This window comes from Solea senegalensis, linkage group LG12, assembly GCF_019176455.1.
Source record: "Solea senegalensis isolate Sse05_10M linkage group LG12, IFAPA_SoseM_1, whole genome shotgun sequence".
Taxonomy (NCBI): Eukaryota; Metazoa; Chordata; class Actinopteri; order Pleuronectiformes; family Soleidae; genus Solea; species Solea senegalensis.
Window position 1 is genome coordinate 8,286,445 of NC_058032.1, and position 21,938 is coordinate 8,308,382.

General features: G+C 43.0%; 3 protein-coding genes across 3 annotated transcripts; 2 read left to right on the top strand and 1 right to left on the bottom strand.

Annotated features, from left to right (window-relative positions):
- Positions 1-697: 697 nt before the first annotated feature.
- Positions 698-6,745, top strand: si:dkeyp-121d2.7 (zinc finger protein 696). The gene is made up of 5 exons (XM_044040899.1): positions 698-893; positions 1,340-1,683; positions 2,862-3,160; positions 5,140-5,251; positions 5,364-6,745. Exons 2-5 carry the CDS (start codon positions 1,374-1,376, stop codon positions 6,398-6,400), a joined length of 1,758 nt encoding a protein of 585 aa, XP_043896834.1. The 5' UTR covers positions 698-893; positions 1,340-1,373; the 3' UTR covers positions 6,401-6,745.
- Positions 6,746-7,655: 910 nt separating this feature from the next.
- Positions 7,656-9,548, bottom strand: LOC122778847 (endonuclease domain-containing 1 protein-like). Its single transcript, XM_044040950.1, has 2 exons — positions 9,166-9,548; positions 7,656-8,361 (listed from the first exon to the last, which is right to left on the bottom strand). Exons 1-2 carry the CDS (start codon positions 9,472-9,474, stop codon positions 7,687-7,689), a joined length of 984 nt encoding a protein of 327 aa, XP_043896885.1. The 5' UTR covers positions 9,475-9,548; the 3' UTR covers positions 7,656-7,686.
- Positions 9,549-11,719: 2,171 nt separating this feature from the next.
- LOC122778846 (nuclear factor 7, brain-like) lies at positions 11,720-20,418 on the top strand. The gene is made up of 6 exons (XM_044040949.1): positions 11,720-12,421; positions 14,153-14,248; positions 15,853-16,086; positions 16,208-16,230; positions 17,277-17,392; positions 18,647-20,418. The coding sequence occupies exons 1-6, from the start codon at positions 11,903-11,905 to the stop codon at positions 19,207-19,209; spliced, it is 1,551 nt and encodes a 516-aa protein (XP_043896884.1). The 5' UTR covers positions 11,720-11,902; the 3' UTR covers positions 19,210-20,418.
- Positions 20,419-21,938: the final 1,520 nt, after the last annotated feature.

A 21,938-nucleotide genomic window follows, 5' to 3' on the forward strand; every position in this document is an offset into this window, starting at 1 on the left:
CATTACCGCCACCTACTGGAGTGTGGATTAGAGAAATATTTCTTCCTCTATTGCTGCTGCTGCTGCTGCTTCTACTACTACTACTATTATTACTACTGCTACTAACAATACTAATAATAATTCAAATATGTTAATATATTATTTTATTGTCGAGATACATTATCAGATCACAATCTTCCTAAATGGTTCACTTATTAAGAGAATCATTTAGGGGTGTCAAATTATAAAGTAATAGTTTTTCCCCCTCACCTTTCTGAAAACTGTTCCACTATAAAATATTTCAACATACATATAAAGATGCCTTTAAATCATATAATAACTGCTTTTTAGATTCTTCCTTTTCATGTATCTACAGACACATACTTTGGTTTTGCATATTATTATTATTAGCATTATTATTATTATTATTATTAGTAGTAGTAGAAGTAGTAGTAGTAGTATTTTCTGGTTTTGTAAACAATGGAGTCGATGCATATTATCTTTCTATTTATCTTATTCAGTGAAATTGTATCGCTACTTTCTACCTCTATACTGCTTTTTCATCTTTGTACTTTTGTGTATTTCTTGTGCAAAATTAGTTTAAAAAAATAATTTCGGCAAACTTAATGTGATAAAGGGGATGAAAAACATTGTTTTGCGGCTGCTCTCGGGTGTATGGTAATTACGGTAACCCGCATGCGCAGTAGGTTCAGACATCATAACGCGGTGCTGAAGGAGGTGAGGAGGAAAACAGAGGGGAGAGAGAGAGGGAGAGGATCGGAAGTTGGATGGTGCTTTCCTTTGTGGCCGCGTCTCTGCGCTCGCGAACAACGACCGGGTTCATCCGTGATCGGTGGACTCGCACCGTCTGCTGCCGTTTCGCGCCTACTCGTCCTGCTCTCGTCTCACACACGGTGCGTATTCTAAGCTAAATTAGCCAGGCTGCTAACACAGTGACTTAAAAAGCCGAGGGAGGCGTCTGCTCCTGCTCTACTTTAACGTATCGATCGATAATACAAGTTGCTAACCAGTCCCTTGTTGTGTATTTGTGTGGTTATTAAATCACAACACCGGTTTTTTTTTTACTTTTTAATAAACCTCAGTGTGTAGTGTTTAATTACACGATAACATAGATGGTATAACCATTGTGTTACAGTGGGATTCACTGAGTCCGACACACGTTATCGTCGAGATTTCTAGCAACTGTCGCAAAATAAAGTTGATTTTTCTACCTGACATCGATTACATGGGTCTGGATGGCGGATCCATCTCTTCTATAACGTGCAACTTTGTTAAACTGTGTTAAATGTACGCTGTTAATAACATGAACCTGTCTCTGGACCATCGTCATCATCGCCAGGTCCGCTCCCACTGCGAACCGTCGCTCGGCCACGATGATGGAGGAGTCGGTGACCGCGTTTGAGACACATCTGACGGCTGTCATGGACAGTCTGATCCGAGCCTCGGTCTGCGAGATCACCAAACTCTTCCAGGAGACGGTTAACGACTACCTGGTGGAGCTGTCCCTCAACAGGAAGGAGAACGAGGCTCTCAAGCTGCGGCTCCGGCTCACTGAGAGCAAGCTGAGGACCGAGCGTATGTACGGGCTGGGCTGGGCTTCCAATCGCCGCAACGCCGGGCTGGCAGCGCAGGAGGAGGAGGGAGCTGGAGGAGGGCGGCAGAAACGGAAAGTTGAAGGGACCCGTAAGTATTTTTACTGAAAGCCTTTCCTACATTCATACATACATTCTACACCACCTTTAGAAGCTTGTGTGTACAAAGCTGCACAATGACTGAAAACATCCTCCACATGCTTCAGTGTGATTGTGTCAGTGAGAGAAACAGGCTCTTTCTTGCTGTGTAGTCAGTCAGGGCTTATATGTGAAGACGCACTTGTTTTGTTGGAAACCATCTGGCAAGAGCTGATCTCCCCCTCCCTCCTTTCCTCCTCCTCCTCCTCCTTTCCTCCTCCGCCTCCTCTTCATGATCTCTCCCTCTGTCCTTCACCTCCCCCTCTCTTCTCCTTCTCTTTCTCTCTCTGGCTGGATTCTGTCCCTCCCACTCTGCTGTGCTTTTGCACACCCTCTGCCTCCCTCCTTCTCTCTCCCTCCCTCCTTCCCTTCCTGCCTTGCTCCTCTCCCTCCCCCACCTCCTTCACTTCTCTCTGCCTCTCTCCAACTCCTCCTCCACTTCCCGCTCCTCTCTGCTCTCTGCTCCTGCTCTGTTGTCTCCTTCATCACGTTGCACACACACACACACACACACACTCACCCGCCTCCTTCCCTCCCTCTTTCCCTCCCCCACCTCCACCACTCCACTCCTCTTCCGCTCCTCTCCACCACTGCCATAATTACACACTCTCTCTCCTTTCACACTCCTCCTCCTCTCTCTGTCTATCTCTCTCTCTTCACCTCTTCATCACCCACTCACCGCCCTCTCCTCCTCCTCTGGGCCTTGCTAACTCCACTTCTCCCTCTCTTTTCTCTCTCTCTGACTCCTCTTTTTCCTGTCACATATTTCTCTCTCTTCTGCTTTCTTGTGTGTCCTTCTATGCCCCTTCTCTCCTCGCTCATTCATCACACTCACTTCTACTCCCCCTGCTCCCCGTCCTCTCTTCCTTACCCCCAAACTCCCTCCTGCTTGTGATCTCCTCTGCCTCTTGAAACCACTCTTCCTCCTCATCTCCCCTTTCTCCACCCTCTTCTCTACCTTCATCTTTCCTGGCCTTCCAATCATCTCCTCCCACTTATCTTACTCCCCCTCATATGTCATTCTCTCTCCTTCCTGTCTCCTTGTGCCCTCCCTTTCTCCTCCTCCCCCCTTTCTCCTTCCTTTCTCAACCCTTCTTCCACCCTTCCTTAATTTCTCTCTCCTCTCCACAGGAGGCAAGTCAAAGAAGGGCCCGGCAGCAGCCTGTGGCAAAGGCTGGCCTGGAGGTGTGTGGGAGGAAGAAAGAGGTGGAGGTGGCAACAGCAATGGCAGTGGTGGTGGGGGCGGCAGAGGAGGAGGAAGTGGAGGAGCGATGGGGATGGCAGCAGGAGGAAGAGGGAAGGAGGCGAGGGAGCTGTACCTCATCCAGTACCCCGGGGATGACGAGGATGAGGGAGGAATGGCGGAGGACGAGGCAGGGGAGGGCAGCCTCAGCGGTGAGGGGGAGGAGACGGCCAACATCAAAGAGGAGGTGAGGGAGATTGGCTTTCTCTGAGGAGGAGTAGGAGGAGAAAGTGGTACAGCATCTCTGCACTGCTCAGCTGTTTCATGTAGAAGGAGAAAGCACACAGAAAGCGGAGTGATAACATAGAGAGTTTTGCTTGTGGTATTAGCTGTCAAATCACAGCAGAGATCTAGAGGATACAAGGACGGCTACTGATGTGATGTTAACCTCACACAGGGCCTGGTGGAGTACGGCTCTCTGCACCTCAAGTGCAGTGAGCTTTTAGTTTGAAATGCTCCTGGTAGAGATGAAAAACCTGTTTGCTGTTCCACCACATGAACAAGTGGCAGAGCACCAGTTGCTGATTAAGGTGGTCGGTCATGGACGGCGAGGCTCCAGAAAAAAGCAATTTATTGCCATAAGTAAAAGTGTGCAAGGAATATTATATGGCCCACACGGATATGCCGTATTTGAACTTGCTGGCAGAGGCATACAGATAAGTGTGACAGATAAGTCCTTAATGAATCGGGTATAAACAATTTGCACAGTGAATATTGCTGTAAATTTACATTTAAGCAGGTTTGGCCCAGTTTTGGATTCCACTCCCACTGGCAAAGTCATAAACGGTCAGAGCAATAGAATCAAATCTGTAAAGATTAACTTGTAAGGCTGAGACAATGTACTTTTTTTCACGTTTCAATTGTATCCACAAACTTTGGTGCTGATTCAATTTGTATTGTGATTTGGATTTATTGCAATTCTACTACTAATATTTTGATATTATAGCGCTGAAATTGTGATTTATCTACATTAAATGGGGCCGTGGTACATAAAATGTAGATGTTTTTAAGTAAATAAACACAGTCAAGTCTCTAGCTTTGCCCACACAAGTGTTCACTGAGCGAGACCAAAAAGAAAAAAACTACAATATAATCCTGGACCAAAAAATGAACAGAGCCTCTCAAAACATGACACAGCACAAAATGTGAGCCTTCAGCTTAACATGCTTCAAATGGAACTGATGCCAGTGTCTGTTAAAAACCGTGCATGGCTGATAACGATGATAAACGCAATGTCCAATACTTTGTGAGGGAACTGCTACTTCAAGCAGTTTCTGTCCAGAAAATATCGCATTGTTTTTTTAAAGTCCTGATTCATCAATATTTAGATTTTTTTCTCTCGTCCAATTATTATCCACAAATATCCTCTCTCAGATCACCTGCATGCTTCTCAGCCACTCCTCCATGAAGAGTAGGCACAGAATCTCATCGTAGGAGTGATTCATCAGTAAATCAGAAATGGCAGAATTGGCTCAGCCTAATCTCTCATGTTCATGTTCAGGGTCCATTTTGTAATGAGACATGTATTTTTTTTTTTGTTTGTTTTGTATGACACTCAGTTGTCAGTCATCACATTGGCCGATCATGTGATCCTCCACAGTGGCGATCAGATGAACAGCCTGTATCAGGTGCCTGTCGAGCGATTCCTGTGCCTGTGAAAATGTTGCAGTGAGATGATGGTTGCGATGTGTGGTCGTTTGACAGCCTCGCTGGCGTTGTTGCTACGACTACAGCTACTGTCTGTCACCCAAGTATCCTGGTGCTGTGTCAGCCATAATAATCTTAGCGTCTACCTGTGGTTTGAATGTGGTAAATGTAAAATCCAAGGCCCTTCACATACGACGTCCCCACACTGCAGCCTAGATTCCAGCATGTGCATAAATCTGCATCTGCAGGGCACAGATCTACTCTTCCACTTCTCTGTGTGTGATTATTCAAAGTGTGCACAATGTGCCATTAGCTTCCCCCGTGAAGCCTTTTAAGGTGTTTTCATGCCTACTAAAATCACAAAGCTTTGAAAACATATCAATTAGCAGGATCGTCGCATATGGTTATGATGAGTGGTTCAGTCAAGTTAACGAACCACTTAATACGTTTAACATAAAAAAGTATATTCTGCCTAGTTCCAGTTGTTCATCCCATAACTCTCTGTATGTATTAATGCAGTTTGCTCAAACAGAAGGCTATCAACCTGCCTCTCTGCGGCTTATAAAGGAGGCGTTGAAGATGGACCTATCCAACCAGAACTTCCACACGAGCTCCAGAGCCGAAAGCGAAGGTAATGAGTCCAGGAAACAAACACTGACGGAGGGGGAGAAAGTTTGTGAAATGTTCGGAAACCAATAGTTTCTCCCTGCCTCTCATCTCTCCATCTTTTATCCTTTACTCAGGAGACTTGTCCGATCGTCCCCCGAGCCTTCACCCAGGAAAGAGAGAGGAGGACGACTGGGAAGTGGGTTCACAATCAGAGCCATCAGAGAGCGGCATGACCATGGATGAGTTGAGGGGTCTAGAGTCTGCACTGAGGGCAGAAAGGGGGCGCGAGCAGGCTGCCATGATGGCCTCCCAGCCTGGCAGCCCTGTAGGTGTGGCGCGAGGGAGCAAAATCAACCTTGTACCCAAGTACATTGGTCTTGATGGTATGGAACACGATTCAGAGCAGGAGCCTGAGCCGCCCACTTTGCAGAGAGAGGACCCTATAGGGCAAGGGAGGGGGAAGGACACAGTGAGGCCTGCAGGGGAGCTGATGTCTGGCTGGTCGAAGAAGTTGAAAGACGGCGACTTGGGAACGGATATAAATGAAGAGGATGCGATGGAGAAGGGAGAGGCGGAGCATCTGCCCCACTCATCTGCTTCTGGGAGTATCGGCGAGAGCGGAGGGGAAGAGGAGGGTGGTGGAGACCTGCTCCACTTCTGCCCACAGTGTGGAGGAGGCTTCACCTCAGAGGCTGAGCTGGACGAACACCCATGTCCACTAGGAGGCGCCCACGTACAGAGCAGCGGAGCAGAGGACGGTCTTTTCCCTTGTGCCCACTGTGGCAACACGTTCAGCCATGCCTGGGCTCTTAAGAACCACGAGTGTGCCTGCGCCGCTGAACGGCCACACTGCTGCGAAATCTGCGGGAAGCGCTTCACACACTCGCGTTCGCTGGAGCGACATCACCTGGTGCACACGGGCGAGAGGCCCCACCGGTGTCCGCAGTGCGGACGCAGCTTCAGCCGCCTTGGCAATTTGGAACGGCACCAGCGGATCCACACGGGCGAGCGGCCGTACGGGTGCGAGGCGTGTGGAAAGCGCTTCAGTCGCGTGGAGTACTTAAAGAGACACCAACTCATACACAACAGTGAAAAGGCAACACTGCAGTGCTCCAACTGTGGAAGAGGCTTCAGCGACGTGGAGCAACTGAAAAACCACCAGTGTTTTTAGAGACGCTGGCAAAAACACTGAAAACATGGATGATGTTGAATTGAATGTGGTGGAATTCTGACTCTGGCAGGATGTGAAGCGGAGCACACTTGGAAGTGGACGATTTTCGCCAAGTACATAAAGACAGCAAAGTGTCTTTGAAGGCTTTTGTCGACAAAATGTCAACAGCTTTTACTTATTTATGATGATCAATAAATGGTTCAGTTTTTTAAAAACCCTTTCTATCTGTATTTCACTCATGTTAAGTCATAGCAAAGGCCTTGTTTTCCTCTGACCGTATCACTGACCGGTGTTTTTGTATGTGCTGTTGACCATATCCAAAAAAATAAATATTTCAATTAATAAGTCGACTCTCCGCACATTTAGTCTTTATTTAGTAGACGACGGTAAAGTTAGTGAACGTTTAATTCAGATTATTTACCTGCATCGTGAGACAAAATACTACTGCAGTACTTATGAGTACTTTTGTGTATGTGTGTACTAGGTTATCACTGGACTCCTTTAAGAACCCCGGCTTTAATCAACTGTGAGCAGGTAAGATAATAAGTGACTTCTGCCAAAGCTGCGTCACTCTTTATCCCTTTCATAGTCACAAAGAAAAGAAATATTTAAGTCATCATCATCTCTCAGTCAGTAATCAAAGTAAATCTTCGGGAGTGGGCAGTATCTGCTCTGTCCTGAGCTGGTCTTTTTATTCATCTCAGAAAGTCTCTCTTTATTAACTTGTGATTAATTGCTTTTATTGTCTGACTCTTTAGGACTCTTTCCTCAAAAAAAAAAAGATTTCCTTTCAGCATTTGAAGTTTTTGCTGGATCTGAAAAAGGAGCTGTATGCAGAGAGGGTGTAGTCCAACAGCGAGCCTCATAGCCTTGTGTTGTTCTCTCTCAGATCAGGACATTTACATTAAAGATGAAAGTTATTACGGAACTACTCATCAATCCTTCCTACTGCACCTTTAACTGACCAGCGGTCTGCGACCTGTGGGCTATAGAGCCTCACATGGCTCTTTTGTTTTCATGTTTTTCACAAAAATAAAATAATGTTTTCGCGTAAAATGAAAGGGTTTTGATATTTGTGCGTCACATCCAAAGTCCTCCCCTCCATGTACTTATGCCAGTCAGGTTTTCTCAGGTATATAAACTACACAAAATAGTTTTTATTTCATTTCAAACTCAGAGAGGTTTGGTAGAAACAGCAATGAAATGTCAACAGTTTTCTTATTACATGACATGACATCTTCATTTTAAAGGTCAAATAGGTTTTTTTTGCAGCTCCAGATTAATTTTTATTTGGGTGGAGAAGTGACAAAGATGGTTGCAGACGGATGGACCAGATCCAAAGGGTCACTGGGTCTGGTCTGACACTGCCCAGCAAACAGGCTGATGGGCATGGCCAGCCTTTGTCTCAGGATGCCCTCCAGACTCTCTAAAGTCATACGTCTCACATCGTAGCCTCGCACCGAGGACCTCGCCTTTAAATCAACCGGAACAATCTCCGTTCCACTGTTGCGGTCATTTCTCCCCACGGCAGCGTATGTGGGGAAAAATGGCCGCACAGACTCGGGTAGGTCAGGTTTGTAGGACGGGCAACAGTACGCAGACCACATGTACTCGGGGACAGACACTCGGTTGTTGATCCAGCGGGCTCCAGACTCATACGGCAGGACCCCGGTGATCACATGCATCGGCCCTTCACAGATTGTGTTGAATTTTCTCAACACATCCCTCTCTAGACTGCTCCAGGGGCCAGAGTTGGAGCCCGCGCGCTGAGGGACGATGTTAGTCAGGGTGAAGGTCGCCTGACGGTTCTCTCTTGTCTTCTGGTGCATGCTGGGATTGAGATGGCCTTTGGTGAAGTTGGAGTTCCTGTAGTCGTCAGTCACCGCCTGGGTCTCCATCACATTTTGGTCCACAGGTGTCCGTAAAGTTGCCATGTTTGGATCGGCTCGGGAATACACCAACTGAAGGACGGACAGAGAGGGGAAGAGGAATTTTATAACTGTTTGGAAGCAAGTGTGAGTATTTTTCTTCTGCTCGCTGATGCTTTAGACCAGGTAGTAAGTAAAATAATAGCATAATAACCGATAAACAACAAAATCTTTCCATTTGTTTTACATTTAATGAAGTGTGAAAAAAATAAGCGGCATTTCAACAATATTATGCCTAAGTTTTACCAATTACACGTGTGCAAGGTCACAGTGAATCTACAAAGTCGCAAAACATGTAACATGTATGTAAACAAGTATCTGGAACTGAAAAATATAGTATTTGACATTCAATTTTCCGTCCTGCGGGCCGGATTGGACCCTCTGGTGGGCCATTTCTGGCCCGTGGGCTGTATGTTTGACACCCCTGCTTTAGACTGTTTGAAATTAAAAGCCAACTTTATCTGTTGCTCAACAGAGCAGAGAGAGGGAAAGAGAAAGTAGTGCTTGGCAGTAGTTTTGGGTTTAGAGGAAACAAGAGTATGACAAGGGCTCGACAAAAGTAATTATTTATAGTAACACAGACTTTAATTAAAGAGAAGCCTATCTGGTCATTCATCTTGCATTTCTGCTTTAAGACTGGATATAAACTTGTAAATTACTTACACACGCTTAACTCTTCACTTTGACCATAACACCCTCCGAAACACTTGATATTCAGAGGTGAAAAAGCATTTTTCAAAGTAATCTCAGCATTTATAAATACAATCAATTTCACCCAATAACCCCAGCAGTCTTTAAAAGAAGTAGTTGCTCTGAAACATCATTGTGTCTGCTTACCTGTGGCTCATACATCCAAGTGCTGTTGGGCCGTTTTCCATCTGCAGGGCTGAGTATGTACGCAGAGTACAGTGGCACGCGATGCTGACGGCGGTACAGGCTGGCAAAGTGATACTGGTTTTTGTGGCGCTGGCATATTGGCTGGTATCCTCCTGTGGCACTGATGCCCTGTGGTGGAGTTCTCTGGTGGAAGAAATCGAGGCACTTGGAGAAGTCATCGTTGACCTCTCCAAAGACCACTCCACCAAGCCAGGGTAGGGCAAGAAACAGAGCTCCTATGGAGAATTGCAGCAGCTTCCTTCGAAACATCGTGCATAAAAGAGCAACATGCAGACTGGCTGAGTTTAAGTTTGCTCGGGAGAGATGTCGGCGAACACAGACTTCCTCTCTGAAGAAGCTCCCACTTTAGTTAAGACCTATGTTTCCTTTGTGTCCACTCAGCATCTAGGGTATGGGTGCTTGTAAGCGGTCACGAGGGTTCCCTCTTATATATCATGACAGTAGGAACCATGTGGGTGGTGATCTTGTCATTCTTCTCTAATTTCTAAATTCAGTAATTCTGTGTAGTCATTTTACGTACCGTAAGGTCAGTGGCGTATTTTCGTCTAATGCCTGCCTCAAACATTAGTGGGAAATCCCTTATTTTGTGCCATTTTTAAGAACCAAAGTGATGTCAAATCACAAATACAGGTCCATATTATACATTAAGTACAGGTGTGTGTCAACAGAGTTCATTCTTGGCCCAAGACACAGGGTTTAATGACTACACTCTCTTCTCACGCAATAACAACATAAACAAATGTATTTGTGTGTTGAACAGTTAGGAAGGTGAGAAATATTGAGCTTGAATAACTACTGACTACAACTAGGGCTGCTTTGGGGACAAAATCCAGTAAAAAATAAAAAATAAATAAAAATATATATATATATATATCAGAAGTGATATAGAAATTATGAGCTCCAACGTTTATCCTTTAGACGAAAGATAAATTCCACGATTTGATGAGGAAACAAAAACTGTCTGACTCATGAAGTTTATCTTTATATTGTGGTTGCCTGACTGTAACATCATGACCATCTAGTGTGCAATGAGAGGAATCACGGTCAGGCGTGTGAGTAATCATGCTGCATTTACAGTCACTGGTGATGACGTATGACCAGCGAATGACCACGGTTCTTTGTGTTTTCACAAAAAGAAGAGTGGAGTTTATTAACAGTGGCTGCGTCACCAAGTTCCCCTTGTTCTTCTTCCTGGTTTTGTGAAGATGACTCAGAGGCTGAAGGGTGTGCACTTTGAGATTCTTATAGAGAACAGAATACACAACTACCTGAGGGAACGAGGGAGGTGACAACCGTGACACACACACTTCACATAAGAATAAATCAGTAAAAAGCCGACAAGGTGTGAGGGAAAGGTGTTTAGTCAGCGGCATCAGCTTGTGATTAGTTATTCAAAAATGTGCTTTAAGTTATTAAGTAACACCATTTTTAAAAAGAAACCAAATAAGTAGTGAAGATAATTGATAAACTATAACACCAGGAGCAGACAAAAAAAAACCAAATACATGCCTAAACATTCTAAAATTTAAATTAAGAGGCCACCAAATGTCTAACAAATGTACTAAATTAATATTATGTACACTGATGTGTGTAAATATATAAACACACACAAACATGTTTATATATATACACATAACTACGTATAGGCGTGTGCATACAGTAAATATGATTGTATATACATACCATTATATTGGATGTGCTCTCATTTATATAGTATATACAAAGCTTTTCTTCCTATTTTGTATGAAAAATACTCATTTTAAATTTTATTTCATAAATGAGTTAATAGTTTTTTAATAGAAATGAACTGAAATTGTAATTTCTGCTTTACTTTCCGTTTATGAAGTCTGGAAAATAATTGATTTACACAAATATTTATTTAGTAGACAACTACGAGGTTAACTCTTACAAAATGGACAGCCATTTATTTTCTCTTCGTCAAAAGTGATGAAAGAGAAACTCATTTCACTCATAATGTAGTAATAATCTCTCATGCAGTACCTAATGAGACCACACGGGGGCAGAGTAGTGGGGATCAGGATGAGTGAACAAACGGAGGATTGATGAGTTTTGATTGTTAAGATAAGGAAGGACAGTGCCTATATTAAGTTAGTATGTTAGATTAGACGTGATGATGCCAAACCCAAGAGATAATCACTATCTCTTTTTATAGAGATTATAGTTTTATGATGCCTGGCGTGGCATGATGTGTTGTGTCAATGCCTTTGATAGATTGAGCCACTTTAGTTGTCATTTGTGCTTATTTCCACTTGAAAGGATCAAAGTCTTCTATAAGTTTATGAACTGACAACAGTAAAAATGTCAACAGTAGTGCAATAGCACAGGATATAAAAAAGGAGCTTTTTATACATGTATATGTATATAGATACATTATCATCAAAAACTGCTAGAGTTGAAGTTTTGTTTTGTCTCAAAGTCAACGAGTTCGGCTCCGGGAAAACAAAAGCCGTGCGCCCTGACGTGTTCACCGAGTGCTGCCGGTTGCTACATGCCCTCCCTCTCTTCCGTAAAACTTATTTGCTCAGTCAGGCTCAAACCACTCCCTCGGTCGCTCTGTGTGAACGGAAGAGCAGTCTAGTCTTCACTCGACACAGAGTTCCCATCAGAACATTTGTCTCCCCCCCTCTCTCTCTCAGGACTATGCGCTCTGCCGAGAATGGCGGAGTCCAGTGCGCTTGACGAACTTCAGTCGGAGCTCACCTGCCCCGTGTGTCTGGAGCTCTTCCGTGACCCGGTGATCCTCGAGTGCGGGCATCACTTCTGCCAGGTGTGCATCGTCCAGTGCTGGGAGGCCAAGGCGGACGAGCAGTCGAGTTGCCCCAAGTGTCGAAAGTCGTGCGCGCGCAGACTGCGCCCAAACTCGCTTCTGTGCAACGTCGTGGACAGTGTGCGCAAAGCCCGCGCCATGGACTCCACCGCCGCCTTATCCGTACTGTACCCGGAACACGCGCTGGAGGAGCCGGAGGAACGGGAGCCCGGGTCCAGCATGAGCAGCGTGACCTCGTCCATCGGGCTGTGGCCGCGCCTGAGCATGGACATGTGTGAGGAGCACGAGGAGAAGCTGAAGCTCTACTGCGAGGACGACCAGCTGCCCATCTGCCTGGTGTGCGGGATGTCCCGGGACCACAAGACCCACAACGTCATCCCCATCAACGAGGCCTTTGAAAACTACAAGGTAATGTAGAGAGAGAGAAAGAGAAAGAGGCCTTCAGCCTTTCACTGTGGTGTCTTGTGTATTATAGCTGTGCAGCTCCAGGTGTCTGTTTACCTTCATTCTGGTGTTTTATGGGTCTACTCAGACAGATGTTGTCTCACAGACATTACTGCTCACATGACATTTTAGTGCGTTATTACACACTTTTAATTGAGAACTGATGCTATCGTCCACTTCAATGAATAACATATAACATTAGAAAAAGAAATGCATTAGAATGTCTTTCAACTTGAGCAGAATAATAATGTTTTTTTTTATTATAGCTTTACCTCACATTTAACACGCCTCTCCTGCTTGAAATTAAATCTTATTTTTAATTTCATAATGCCTTTACTGTTAAAAACGAAAAACAACTACACTCTATTGAATGGATGAGACATTATAAAATACAATTTCTTTCCAACATATATTGGATTACACTTTTTTTCAATTGGCAAAGAACAATCAAAAAGAGAATAATCAAACAATTGTTAACAGCATTGTTTCTAATTGCATTCTCACTGTGTTGTTCATCCCTGTTGAACAGCTGCTCAGATGTTAACAGACAGGTCTCTGTGTGTGTGTGTGTGTGTGACATAAAATAGTTGTCGAGCGCAGACCGGCCGCCTGTTTTCCACAGCAGCCTTTGGGCTCTGTGTTTCGCAGGAATTCAGCAGGCCAGTGTGAGCCCGACCTTACCCTACACCTTTAAAGCTGCAGCTGAGCATCAACAGTTTGCACAGAAACAGTTTGTCAGGAGCGAGGCCTCAGTGTCCTTTCACCACACACGTGTCCTTTCTGGTGAATTCCCTTTTTATTTTGAGTTTATGGGTCACGATCGTCACGATCATATGACTCCCATTAAAGATGTTGTTGAGAGAGATGCAACAATCAGATTAACTCTTCCTGTAATCTAGTTTGTGTGGCTCACTGCTTTAACCCTTAGAATAGAGAGCATTAAGGCTGGTTTTTCTCATTGCTATGTTAAAACGTATATACAGAGGCTATAAGAATGTGCACTACAGAGTGTCTTATATGCTTATTTTCAGCACAGTCTATAGACAAACGGATTTTTCTTCCATTTTCACCAGCTATGTAAACACATCAGAGCAAAAAGTACTCAAATGTTGATAAAATTGGATTGAATTTATTTGTTTTGGCTGTTTTGATGAACAAAAACTGTCTATTTTGTGACTTCTGCACAAGTGTCACACTTTTTAATAGAAAATCAACACATTTTGTAAAGCCTATGACCTATAAACACACACCACAGGATGTCCATTTAAGGAGTTGTGTATTATTCTTGCGGCAATTGACTAAGGGTGCACCAGTGGCACAGATCTGTGCCACGTGATTATTTTCATAATCGATCAATCTGTCGATTATTTTCTTCATCGAGTAATCGCTTGGTCCATAAAATGTCAGAAAACGTTAAAAATGTTTTTGAAAAATGTATTTGTCAAACCTGGAATTGATGATATTCTTGAACGTCTCGTTTTGTCCACAAATCAAATGATTCTGTTTGAATGATTTCTTTGTTTAGTGGAGCGAAGGAACGAAGAATATATTCACATTTAAGAAGCTTAAACGATCAGAAATCTTGTCTTGATCATGAAAAAAGCTTCAAATTGATTAACCGAGTAATTGTTTCATCACTACACATGAGCACTAAGGGTTAACGTTGTTTCTCTCTCTTCTTCTTATCATCAACAGGATAAACTGTCTGTCGCGTTGGAAAGAGTTCAGCTCCAGACAGAGGAGGCCACGCTCTTCCAAAAACAGACCAACGACAAGATCCTGCTTATTAAGGTAGTCATGAAGGCTGTTCGCTTGTGTATCAGTGTGACAACGAAAGGAAGAAAGAACATTTCTGAGCAGACATAAAACTTGTGTGTGTGTGTTGAAAATAGGACCAGTATAGCGAGGCATCGTTCACCTGCATTCCTCCACCTTTACATCTCTGACAGTGAATAACGACAGACGACTGGTCTTGTTTGCGTCTGGCGGTGACGCAAACAGGTCGTTAGTCAGCGTCAGTTGTCAAATGTGGTGATTCTCGTGTAAAAGCACAGGATGTGACAAACACACACACACACAGGTTTGTGCAGCTATTCTTCACAACCCAACTCATTCACTTAATGTCTAACCATCACCATAAGTCAGTCATTTAAATTAGGACCGGGTTTTGGTCTCTGTGAGGACGACAAGGTCCTGACAAGGTCTGTGCCTGAAAATGTCTTAAACACAGAGAGAGAGAGAGAGAGATAACACAGATGTGGTAGCAAGATTATATTCTGTTTGACATTATCTCTCTCTGTGAGTGTGTTTATCATGTGCACCCATACATTTCATACGTGTGTGTGTGTGTGTTAAGATAGATATGAGATATGAGCTCAGTGTGTCAGCAGCAGCAGCAGCAAATAACAGGTCTGTGCTCACTGCATTTTTCTGTGCGTCCGTGTATGAATGTGCTCGTCTGGGTGCATATGTTTGTGTGTCACTGACCCAGTTTTTTATGTGCACACTCACTGATTTTCACTTCTCCATGCCACTGTCACTATGACAGGATGTGGGTCAGCAAGGTTGACAGGAAGTTCCTCAGTTTCTTTTCCTGCAAATCACTCACTCGCTCTCTGTGTTTGCATGAAATAACACATGCAGTTAGTTGCCACATCCAGGAAAAAGGCACTTTAATAAATAAAAATGATTATTGTCCTGGTTTATTTAGAACTAGAGAAAGCATTCAGAAAACACAAACATCTGCCAAGGATGCCCAGTTTCCCAAAGTGACAATCAGACACACTTAAATTTAACAGTTGCATAAAGAAAACTCCTGTGTCCAGATCTCAGTCCAGATCACCACCAAAATCTAATCATGACCCACATCCCCAGAAAATTGAATCAAGATCCATCCTTTAGCTTAAACTTAGTTTAAAAAAAAAAACAACACCCCGGACAGGTCGCCAACCACGCTCTGTATGGCCCTGAACTTGAACCTATTTTAGCGTGACCAATTAACCTCTGCATGTTTGTGGGAGGAAGCGGGAGAACCTGGACAAACACACACAGGGGAGAACGCACAAACTCCATGCAGAAAGGCCCTTGTTCTGACCCGAGTCACAAACCCAGTTCTTTTTCTACTAAACACTGCACTGACCGCGTGTCCCACTGTTACAAACAGCCAGTGCGATATGTTGAAAGAGCAGACTTAGAGCAACATTTTTACCCTGATCAGATTCAGAGAACACTCAAGTTTTTTTTGTATTATTTTCCTTTTAACTGGGTAAAATTTGGATTTACTCTTGTTTACTTCAGTCTTCCTGCTTAACTGAAAACGAGGACACAAAAATGAAGCATAAATAAAGCAGGGCTACTCTTGCTCTTGCTGACTGCAGTCCTCCCTGTGTTTCAAGGAGCGAGCGGCAGATCTGGAGGATCTGGTCTCTGCAGAGTTCGGCTGCTTGAGGGAGTTCCTGTTGCAGGAGGAGGAGCGCATCAAGGAGAAACTGCAAAAGCAGAAGGAGGAGAAACTCAACCAGCTGGAGGAGGCGCTCACTCAAGCGACGGAGCAAATCAGCCAGCTGGAAATTACAGCGGACCAGCTTCGCCTCAAACTGAGGGAGGAAGAAAACCCGGAGCAACTCAAGGTAAGACGGAAAAACGGGAGGATAAACTAGGAATAATGAAATATTGATAAAACCTGCATTCCATGTGCATTATCATTATTATTTTGTTCTAACGGGCGTGTTATGATGTGCTCTTCTCTAGGGAATCAAAGATTTCATTGGAGGGTGAGTGCCATATTATCATCTTGTTCTTTTTCCGTCTAAGCTCCCCCTTCTTTTGTTTTGCAATTACCTTTCTCGTGGTATTGAAACCGGATGACTGTGGTTTCGTGTGTGTCACACATTGTTGTGCCACTTTGTCATCATGGCGAGCCGCAAGAAACTATTTTATGACAAAATGTCTCTACAAAGAGGAGAGTTTCACAGTTTAAAAACTTTATTGACAAACACTGATAGTAAAGGCCACGCCCCTCAGTGCACCGTTCCTGCCTGACACCTTAGTTAGAACTCCACAGTTCCTCACATGCACTTGAGACTTGATATGCACTCTGCAGTGTAGTGAGTGGAATAATGTGTCATGTCTACATGTCAACTTGAGCTTTCACTGTGATCTCTGTCACATGACATGTAATGATGATGTCATTTATTTCCTTCTTCTCTCAGATTGAGCCACTGTTATTTTGCTGTGTTAAGTCATATTCTCGGTGTGGGCAGGTCTCCACAATTCATGTCTTTGAGCACTTTGAACACGTGCTGATCGGGGCGATTAGCTCAAAACCTGCAAAACTCGTCTGTGAGCAAATCATGGTGCTGAAAATCAGGCAGACTTAAATCTTGCACTCTGGTCCCTGGTTGTTTAGAATTTAGTGGCATCTAGTGGTGAAGTTTCAGACTGCAGCCTCTCCCTTCACATCAACAGTTGGAGAACCTTTGGTGACTTTAATGAATATAAAAGAAAATGCCCCCCACACAATTGTTAGAAGTTTTTGCTGATACTCTAATGAAACCCATACTTATTAATATTATTGTTAATTTCTACTGATGGATCCACCTGAATCCTACACACTGGTCAATGAAGAAATCTCAGTGATTGCACGCATATGATGTAGTTTTAAGCTATTGGCACTGGGGAACACAACACAATTTTCTTCAGTTATTTTCTCAAAAGCTTCACGGAGCTGCATGCAAAAGCATTTCTTTCCTTTCTGTTTTGCCAGTAGTCAGCCCTGAAATTTATCTATTTTTTGTTCTTCCTCTCTCTCTTTCTCAAGGGCCGAAAGCTTGTTTGAGCGCCCTCCAGAGGTGGGCATTGATCTGCAGTCCACAGAGTTTCTGGGACCTCTGCAGTACAGAGCCTGGCGGAAAATGAACTCCATTATAAAACCAGGTACACACACACACACACATACACGCACGCAGCAACCAAACAGTGACATATTGTCCTTCTTTTCCATGAAGTTGGGGAACTTTCAAAAGATATGACGATATAACAATAGATAGAACGATATAACGATAGATGGATAGTTGTAGGGCGAGTTGTCTTTCAACTGGAAGGTTGTTGATTCAATTCCTGCCTCTTCTAGTCTATATGTGTCCTTGAGCAAGACAGTTAACCCCAGGTTGCGGCGTGTGAATGGATACGAAAGATGTAAAGCAGCTCATCAAGACTAGAAAAGCTTTATATAAATACAGACCATCACCAACTCAGTAATGAGTAACAAAGATAGAGGAATGTAGTGGGGTAAAAGTTAGAAATACAAATAAAGGAAAGTACGGATACATGAATTTTGTACTCAAGTACAGTAAAAAAGTATTTGACATATCCAGACTAGAAACAATTATGTTTCCTACATTCTGATGAAAAACAGCGACATTTAAATGAAAATATATATATATATATATATATACACACACACATATATACATATTTATATACATATATACACACACACACACACACACATATATTTACACACACAGAATAATAATATATGTATATATATGCATATATATGCATACACACACATACAGTATATACATACATATACATATGTGTATATGTATGTATATATATAAATATATCTACACATATACATACATACATACACATATGTATGTATATATATACACACACACACGTATGTATACATACATACATACATACATACACATACATATATGTGTATATGTATGTATATATGTATACATACTGTACATATACACACACACACACATATACATATATAAGCATATATACATACATATGTGTATATGTATGTATATATGTATGCATACATATATACACACACACATATATATACACATATATAAGCATACACACATACATACACATGTCAATGTGTCTCAGATGTAATGACATCTCAAATGTCATTACATACAGTTACTGCTGTAACATGAGACAGAGGGACTGGATTAAATGATTCTCTGGCGTTTTGTATCTTGACGCAGTATATCATTTATATTTCATCTGTATCCTTGGACCTGAAGCTCTTATCGAGCTCACCTTACACTAATTGAGAGCAGCGCCATGTCACTCGCTATCTTGTTGAAGGTCACGGGAGTGTTTTTCATTGTTATTCTCCACTGACACACCTTTGTCGCCGTTATTTCTCACCTTCAGCAGTCACAGCAGTGAAACTGAACCCGGACACGGCCTACCCCTGCCTGTGGGTCTCTCTGTGTCGCACCACTGTCCAGGTGGGCAGAATCCAGCCCAACCTGCCCAACAACCCGGAACGCTTCACGCGCTACAACATCGTCCTGGGCTCTGAAGCCTTTTCTGGCAGACACTACTGGGAGGTGGAGGTTGGCTACAAAACTGCATGGGGTCTGGGTGTGGCGAGAGCCTCTGTCAACAGGAAGGAGGAAATCAGCCTGTGCCCAGAAGACGGGTTCTGGACCCTTGTGCTGAGAGCGAACGCAGACGGCACCAGCGAGTACGAAGCCTGCACCGACGCAGAAGACAGCTTGATATATCCCTCCAAACCTCCCAGGAGGGTGGGAGTCTATCTGGACTACAGCCGTGGTGAAGTGGCGTTTTACGATGCGGGGGACATGAGCCACCTCTTCACCTTCAACAACGCAAACTTCAAAGAGCCCGTTTTCCCGTACTTTAATCCCTGGCCAATTATCAACGGACACAACCAGGAGCCTCTCACCATAGTAACGCCATACTGGGGATAGAACGGAGGTACAAAAGCAGACTCATTCGAGAGCTTTGTCAAAAGAAAACAACAACAACAACAACTTGCAGAATATTGTGGTCAACACACTTCTCCTGATGTAACCGCTCACTAAACCGCACCAAATGTGAATTCTTACTCCTCAGCTCAAAATGATCCCAGAGAAATGTGCTATGTCCTCATTTACTTGGTAATGTGGGCTGAAAAAAATCAAGTGGGATATGCCTCCTTCTTTTGATGAAACTTTATACTGTATTAACATGTTTTGAATAATGACGTCATATTGGAATTAACAGGGTTTGGCAACTGTGTGACGAGGGAAATACCAAACACAGAGATTTTGGCTCCTCTCATGGGATTTGTTGGCAATAAGAAATGTTTAGACCATTTCTGTGCTTCATGAATTTGTACTGAATTTGAATTAATTATACATACGATTTATTAAAAATGAAATCAAAGACTACTGATAGAGTCGGAGGGGGGGCATGATTATTATCATGATTATTATGAAGATCTTACTGAATGTTTTGAAAAAATATCTAACCACAATGCCAACACTGTATATTGTTGCTGTTTTCTTATCTCACTGTAATGACACGCACATTTAAAGCAATGATGTAAATAGCAGATTTGAAACAAGGAAGCTTTTCCACAGATATTTTCTCACCATTACATTTATAAGTCCAACACTACAACTCTTAAGATGTAACATGCTTTCTCTCTTTTTTTGTGCATTCACTGGGGATAATATATTTCATTTAATAAATGAAATAATTCAATGTGTTGTTGGTACTTTTAATTCCAGCAGATGGCGCCCAGAGCTAACTTTGAACTGCCTCTTTGAGCGAGTAGTGATGTAAAGTGACTCTTTTTTTTTTTTTCCATCATTTAAGGCGTCAAATCACACAGTGTACATGAGACTTTCCAGACTTTACAACATGCAACAACCATCATTAGACGCTTGGATCAGATGTGGAAAAAACTCATTTATCAGACAAAGACCTGGAAGAAAGTCAGGAAGACAAACTGAGGAGTGACGATTTTACAATGTGTAATGCAAGAATGACAATAGAGGTTGCACCACAACCTATATCTGCGTCAAATGTCAAATTTAAAAACCTCACAACCGTGTGTTATAGAAATATTATGGAAAGCCATTCCCAACACTTAAATAAAGTCATGTGTACATGGAGGGAGTGCACATATGGAATCCTGTTCATTTTTGTATCCACACACTTCTCACATACATACAGCTGAAGCATGAACTACATAAAATCTGAACACTTAATTTGATCAACTATTTGAGGGACTCAAATAATTCTATGAGAACTTCTGTGGTTCATTTCAAGGTAGGCCTACATGTTCCCCCTTTGTTAACCCTTAAGAGTTCCTATAATATCCTGACTAATTTGTTCCTAGAGGCAGAAAATGTCACCTTCCCAAAAACGGCTGTAAAAAATATTAAATATTAGTTCTAAATGTTTCCAACTATGAATATCCTGTGGCGTATATTTGGGCTATATTCATTCAACAACAAAAAAAAGGAATTACACAAAATGTCCCTCAGAACTCCAAAGGGTCTTTTTGTATATTCAACAAACTATAGTTCTTTAATATCTCTATATAAAACTTTTACATTATGTCATCATCATTCATTCCATGGGTCAAATAGGTTTCGCAGAGAGGGGTCAAAAAAGGCTCTTCTGTTTCCAGATATTCTTTTGTCATTAATACATCAAACGACATTGTTAAAATAGGTCAAATACACAGTACTTTAAGCCACACATGCAGGACAGTGAAGTGCCTTGAACATGAGCTTCTACAGCCGTAGCGGTTTCTTTAAGCAACAGTTGATTAACTGTCGCTCCAACAGTTTAATGACAGTTTGGTGTCTATAGCCTGGTCATGGATACACTCACACCCTGTTGTTTCCTAAGTCACAGAGCAGTTCAACAAGGAGTGAGTTTCTCACCAGAGGAGCGGTTTGGAAATCTGTGACTACTATTACGAACAAATAAGTAATGAGAATTAGTCTGGCCCAAATAAATGTCGTCCGTGTCGCCTGCCTATATATCAAGCGGAGACAGCCGGTGTCGGCTGAACCTGCCTCCTTCCCTTTACTGCCCTGATCTGTAATTAGATATAATTGCAGGCTGATCAACAGGCGGTAACACAACCCTCCACTTCTATGTTACAGTTCAATGGCCACTCCTTCTGTCATTCAGCCACGTCCTGTCCTTCAGTTGATGAGTTTAAGCGAGTGTCAAGGTGAAAGATGGAGGAGGAGAAGAAAAAGTTCCTGTTTCCCCCCAAAACATTTATTCACTTTTCTTTTCATCTTGTCCATTAGTCCGTCATCGCTCCACTCTCAGATGACTCATCTCTTCCGACAATAGCACAAACAGTGCCGGGTAAAGGATCACTTTTCTGCGCCCACAAAAGAGTTGGTCTCTTCTCTCTGATCAATAATCAATGAGAAGAGGGGGTCTAAGAAGGACAGGGGGGATTGAGCGACAATGTTGAAGAGCATGACAGAAACCTCATTCAGAGCTGGAGGGAATTTGTAAGCCTGAAACCTTGACAGGAGGACACAGGATCATCAGGATTTCATCTTACAGGGAAAGGTGTGATGTGGACTAACAGGATTCAGAGCGAGGCGGTGAGGGAGGCAGAAATTGAGGAATATTTCACAAAAAGGTAGAAGTTGTATCAGCTCAAAGCTGCCAAACA

Excerpts from the sequence above, each read along its gene's own strand:
- si:dkeyp-121d2.7 (XM_044040899.1), top strand. The coding sequence starts at position 1,374 with ATGATGGAGGAGTCGGTGACCGCGTTTGAGACACATCTGACGGCTGTC. Across the intron at positions 3,161-5,139 it reads CGGCCAACATCAAAGAGGAG|TTTGCTCAAACAGAAGGCTA; the intron begins GTGAGGGAGATT and ends GTATTAATGCAG. Across the intron at positions 5,252-5,363 it reads CTCCAGAGCCGAAAGCGAAG|GAGACTTGTCCGATCGTCCC; the intron begins GTAATGAGTCCA and ends TCCTTTACTCAG.
- LOC122778847 (XM_044040950.1), bottom strand. The coding sequence starts at position 9,474 with ATGTTTCGAAGGAAGCTGCTGCAATTCTCCATAGGAGCTCTGTTTCTT. Across the intron at positions 8,362-9,165 it reads CTTGGATGTATGAGCCACAG|TTGGTGTATTCCCGAGCCGA; the intron begins GTAAGCAGACAC and ends TCCGTCCTTCAG.
- LOC122778846 (XM_044040949.1), top strand. The coding sequence starts at position 11,903 with ATGGCGGAGTCCAGTGCGCTTGACGAACTTCAGTCGGAGCTCACCTGC. Across the intron at positions 16,087-16,207 it reads AAAACCCGGAGCAACTCAAG|GGAATCAAAGATTTCATTGG; the intron begins GTAAGACGGAAA and ends GCTCTTCTCTAG. Across the intron at positions 16,231-17,276 it reads ATCAAAGATTTCATTGGAGG|GGCCGAAAGCTTGTTTGAGC; the intron begins GTGAGTGCCATA and ends CTCTTTCTCAAG.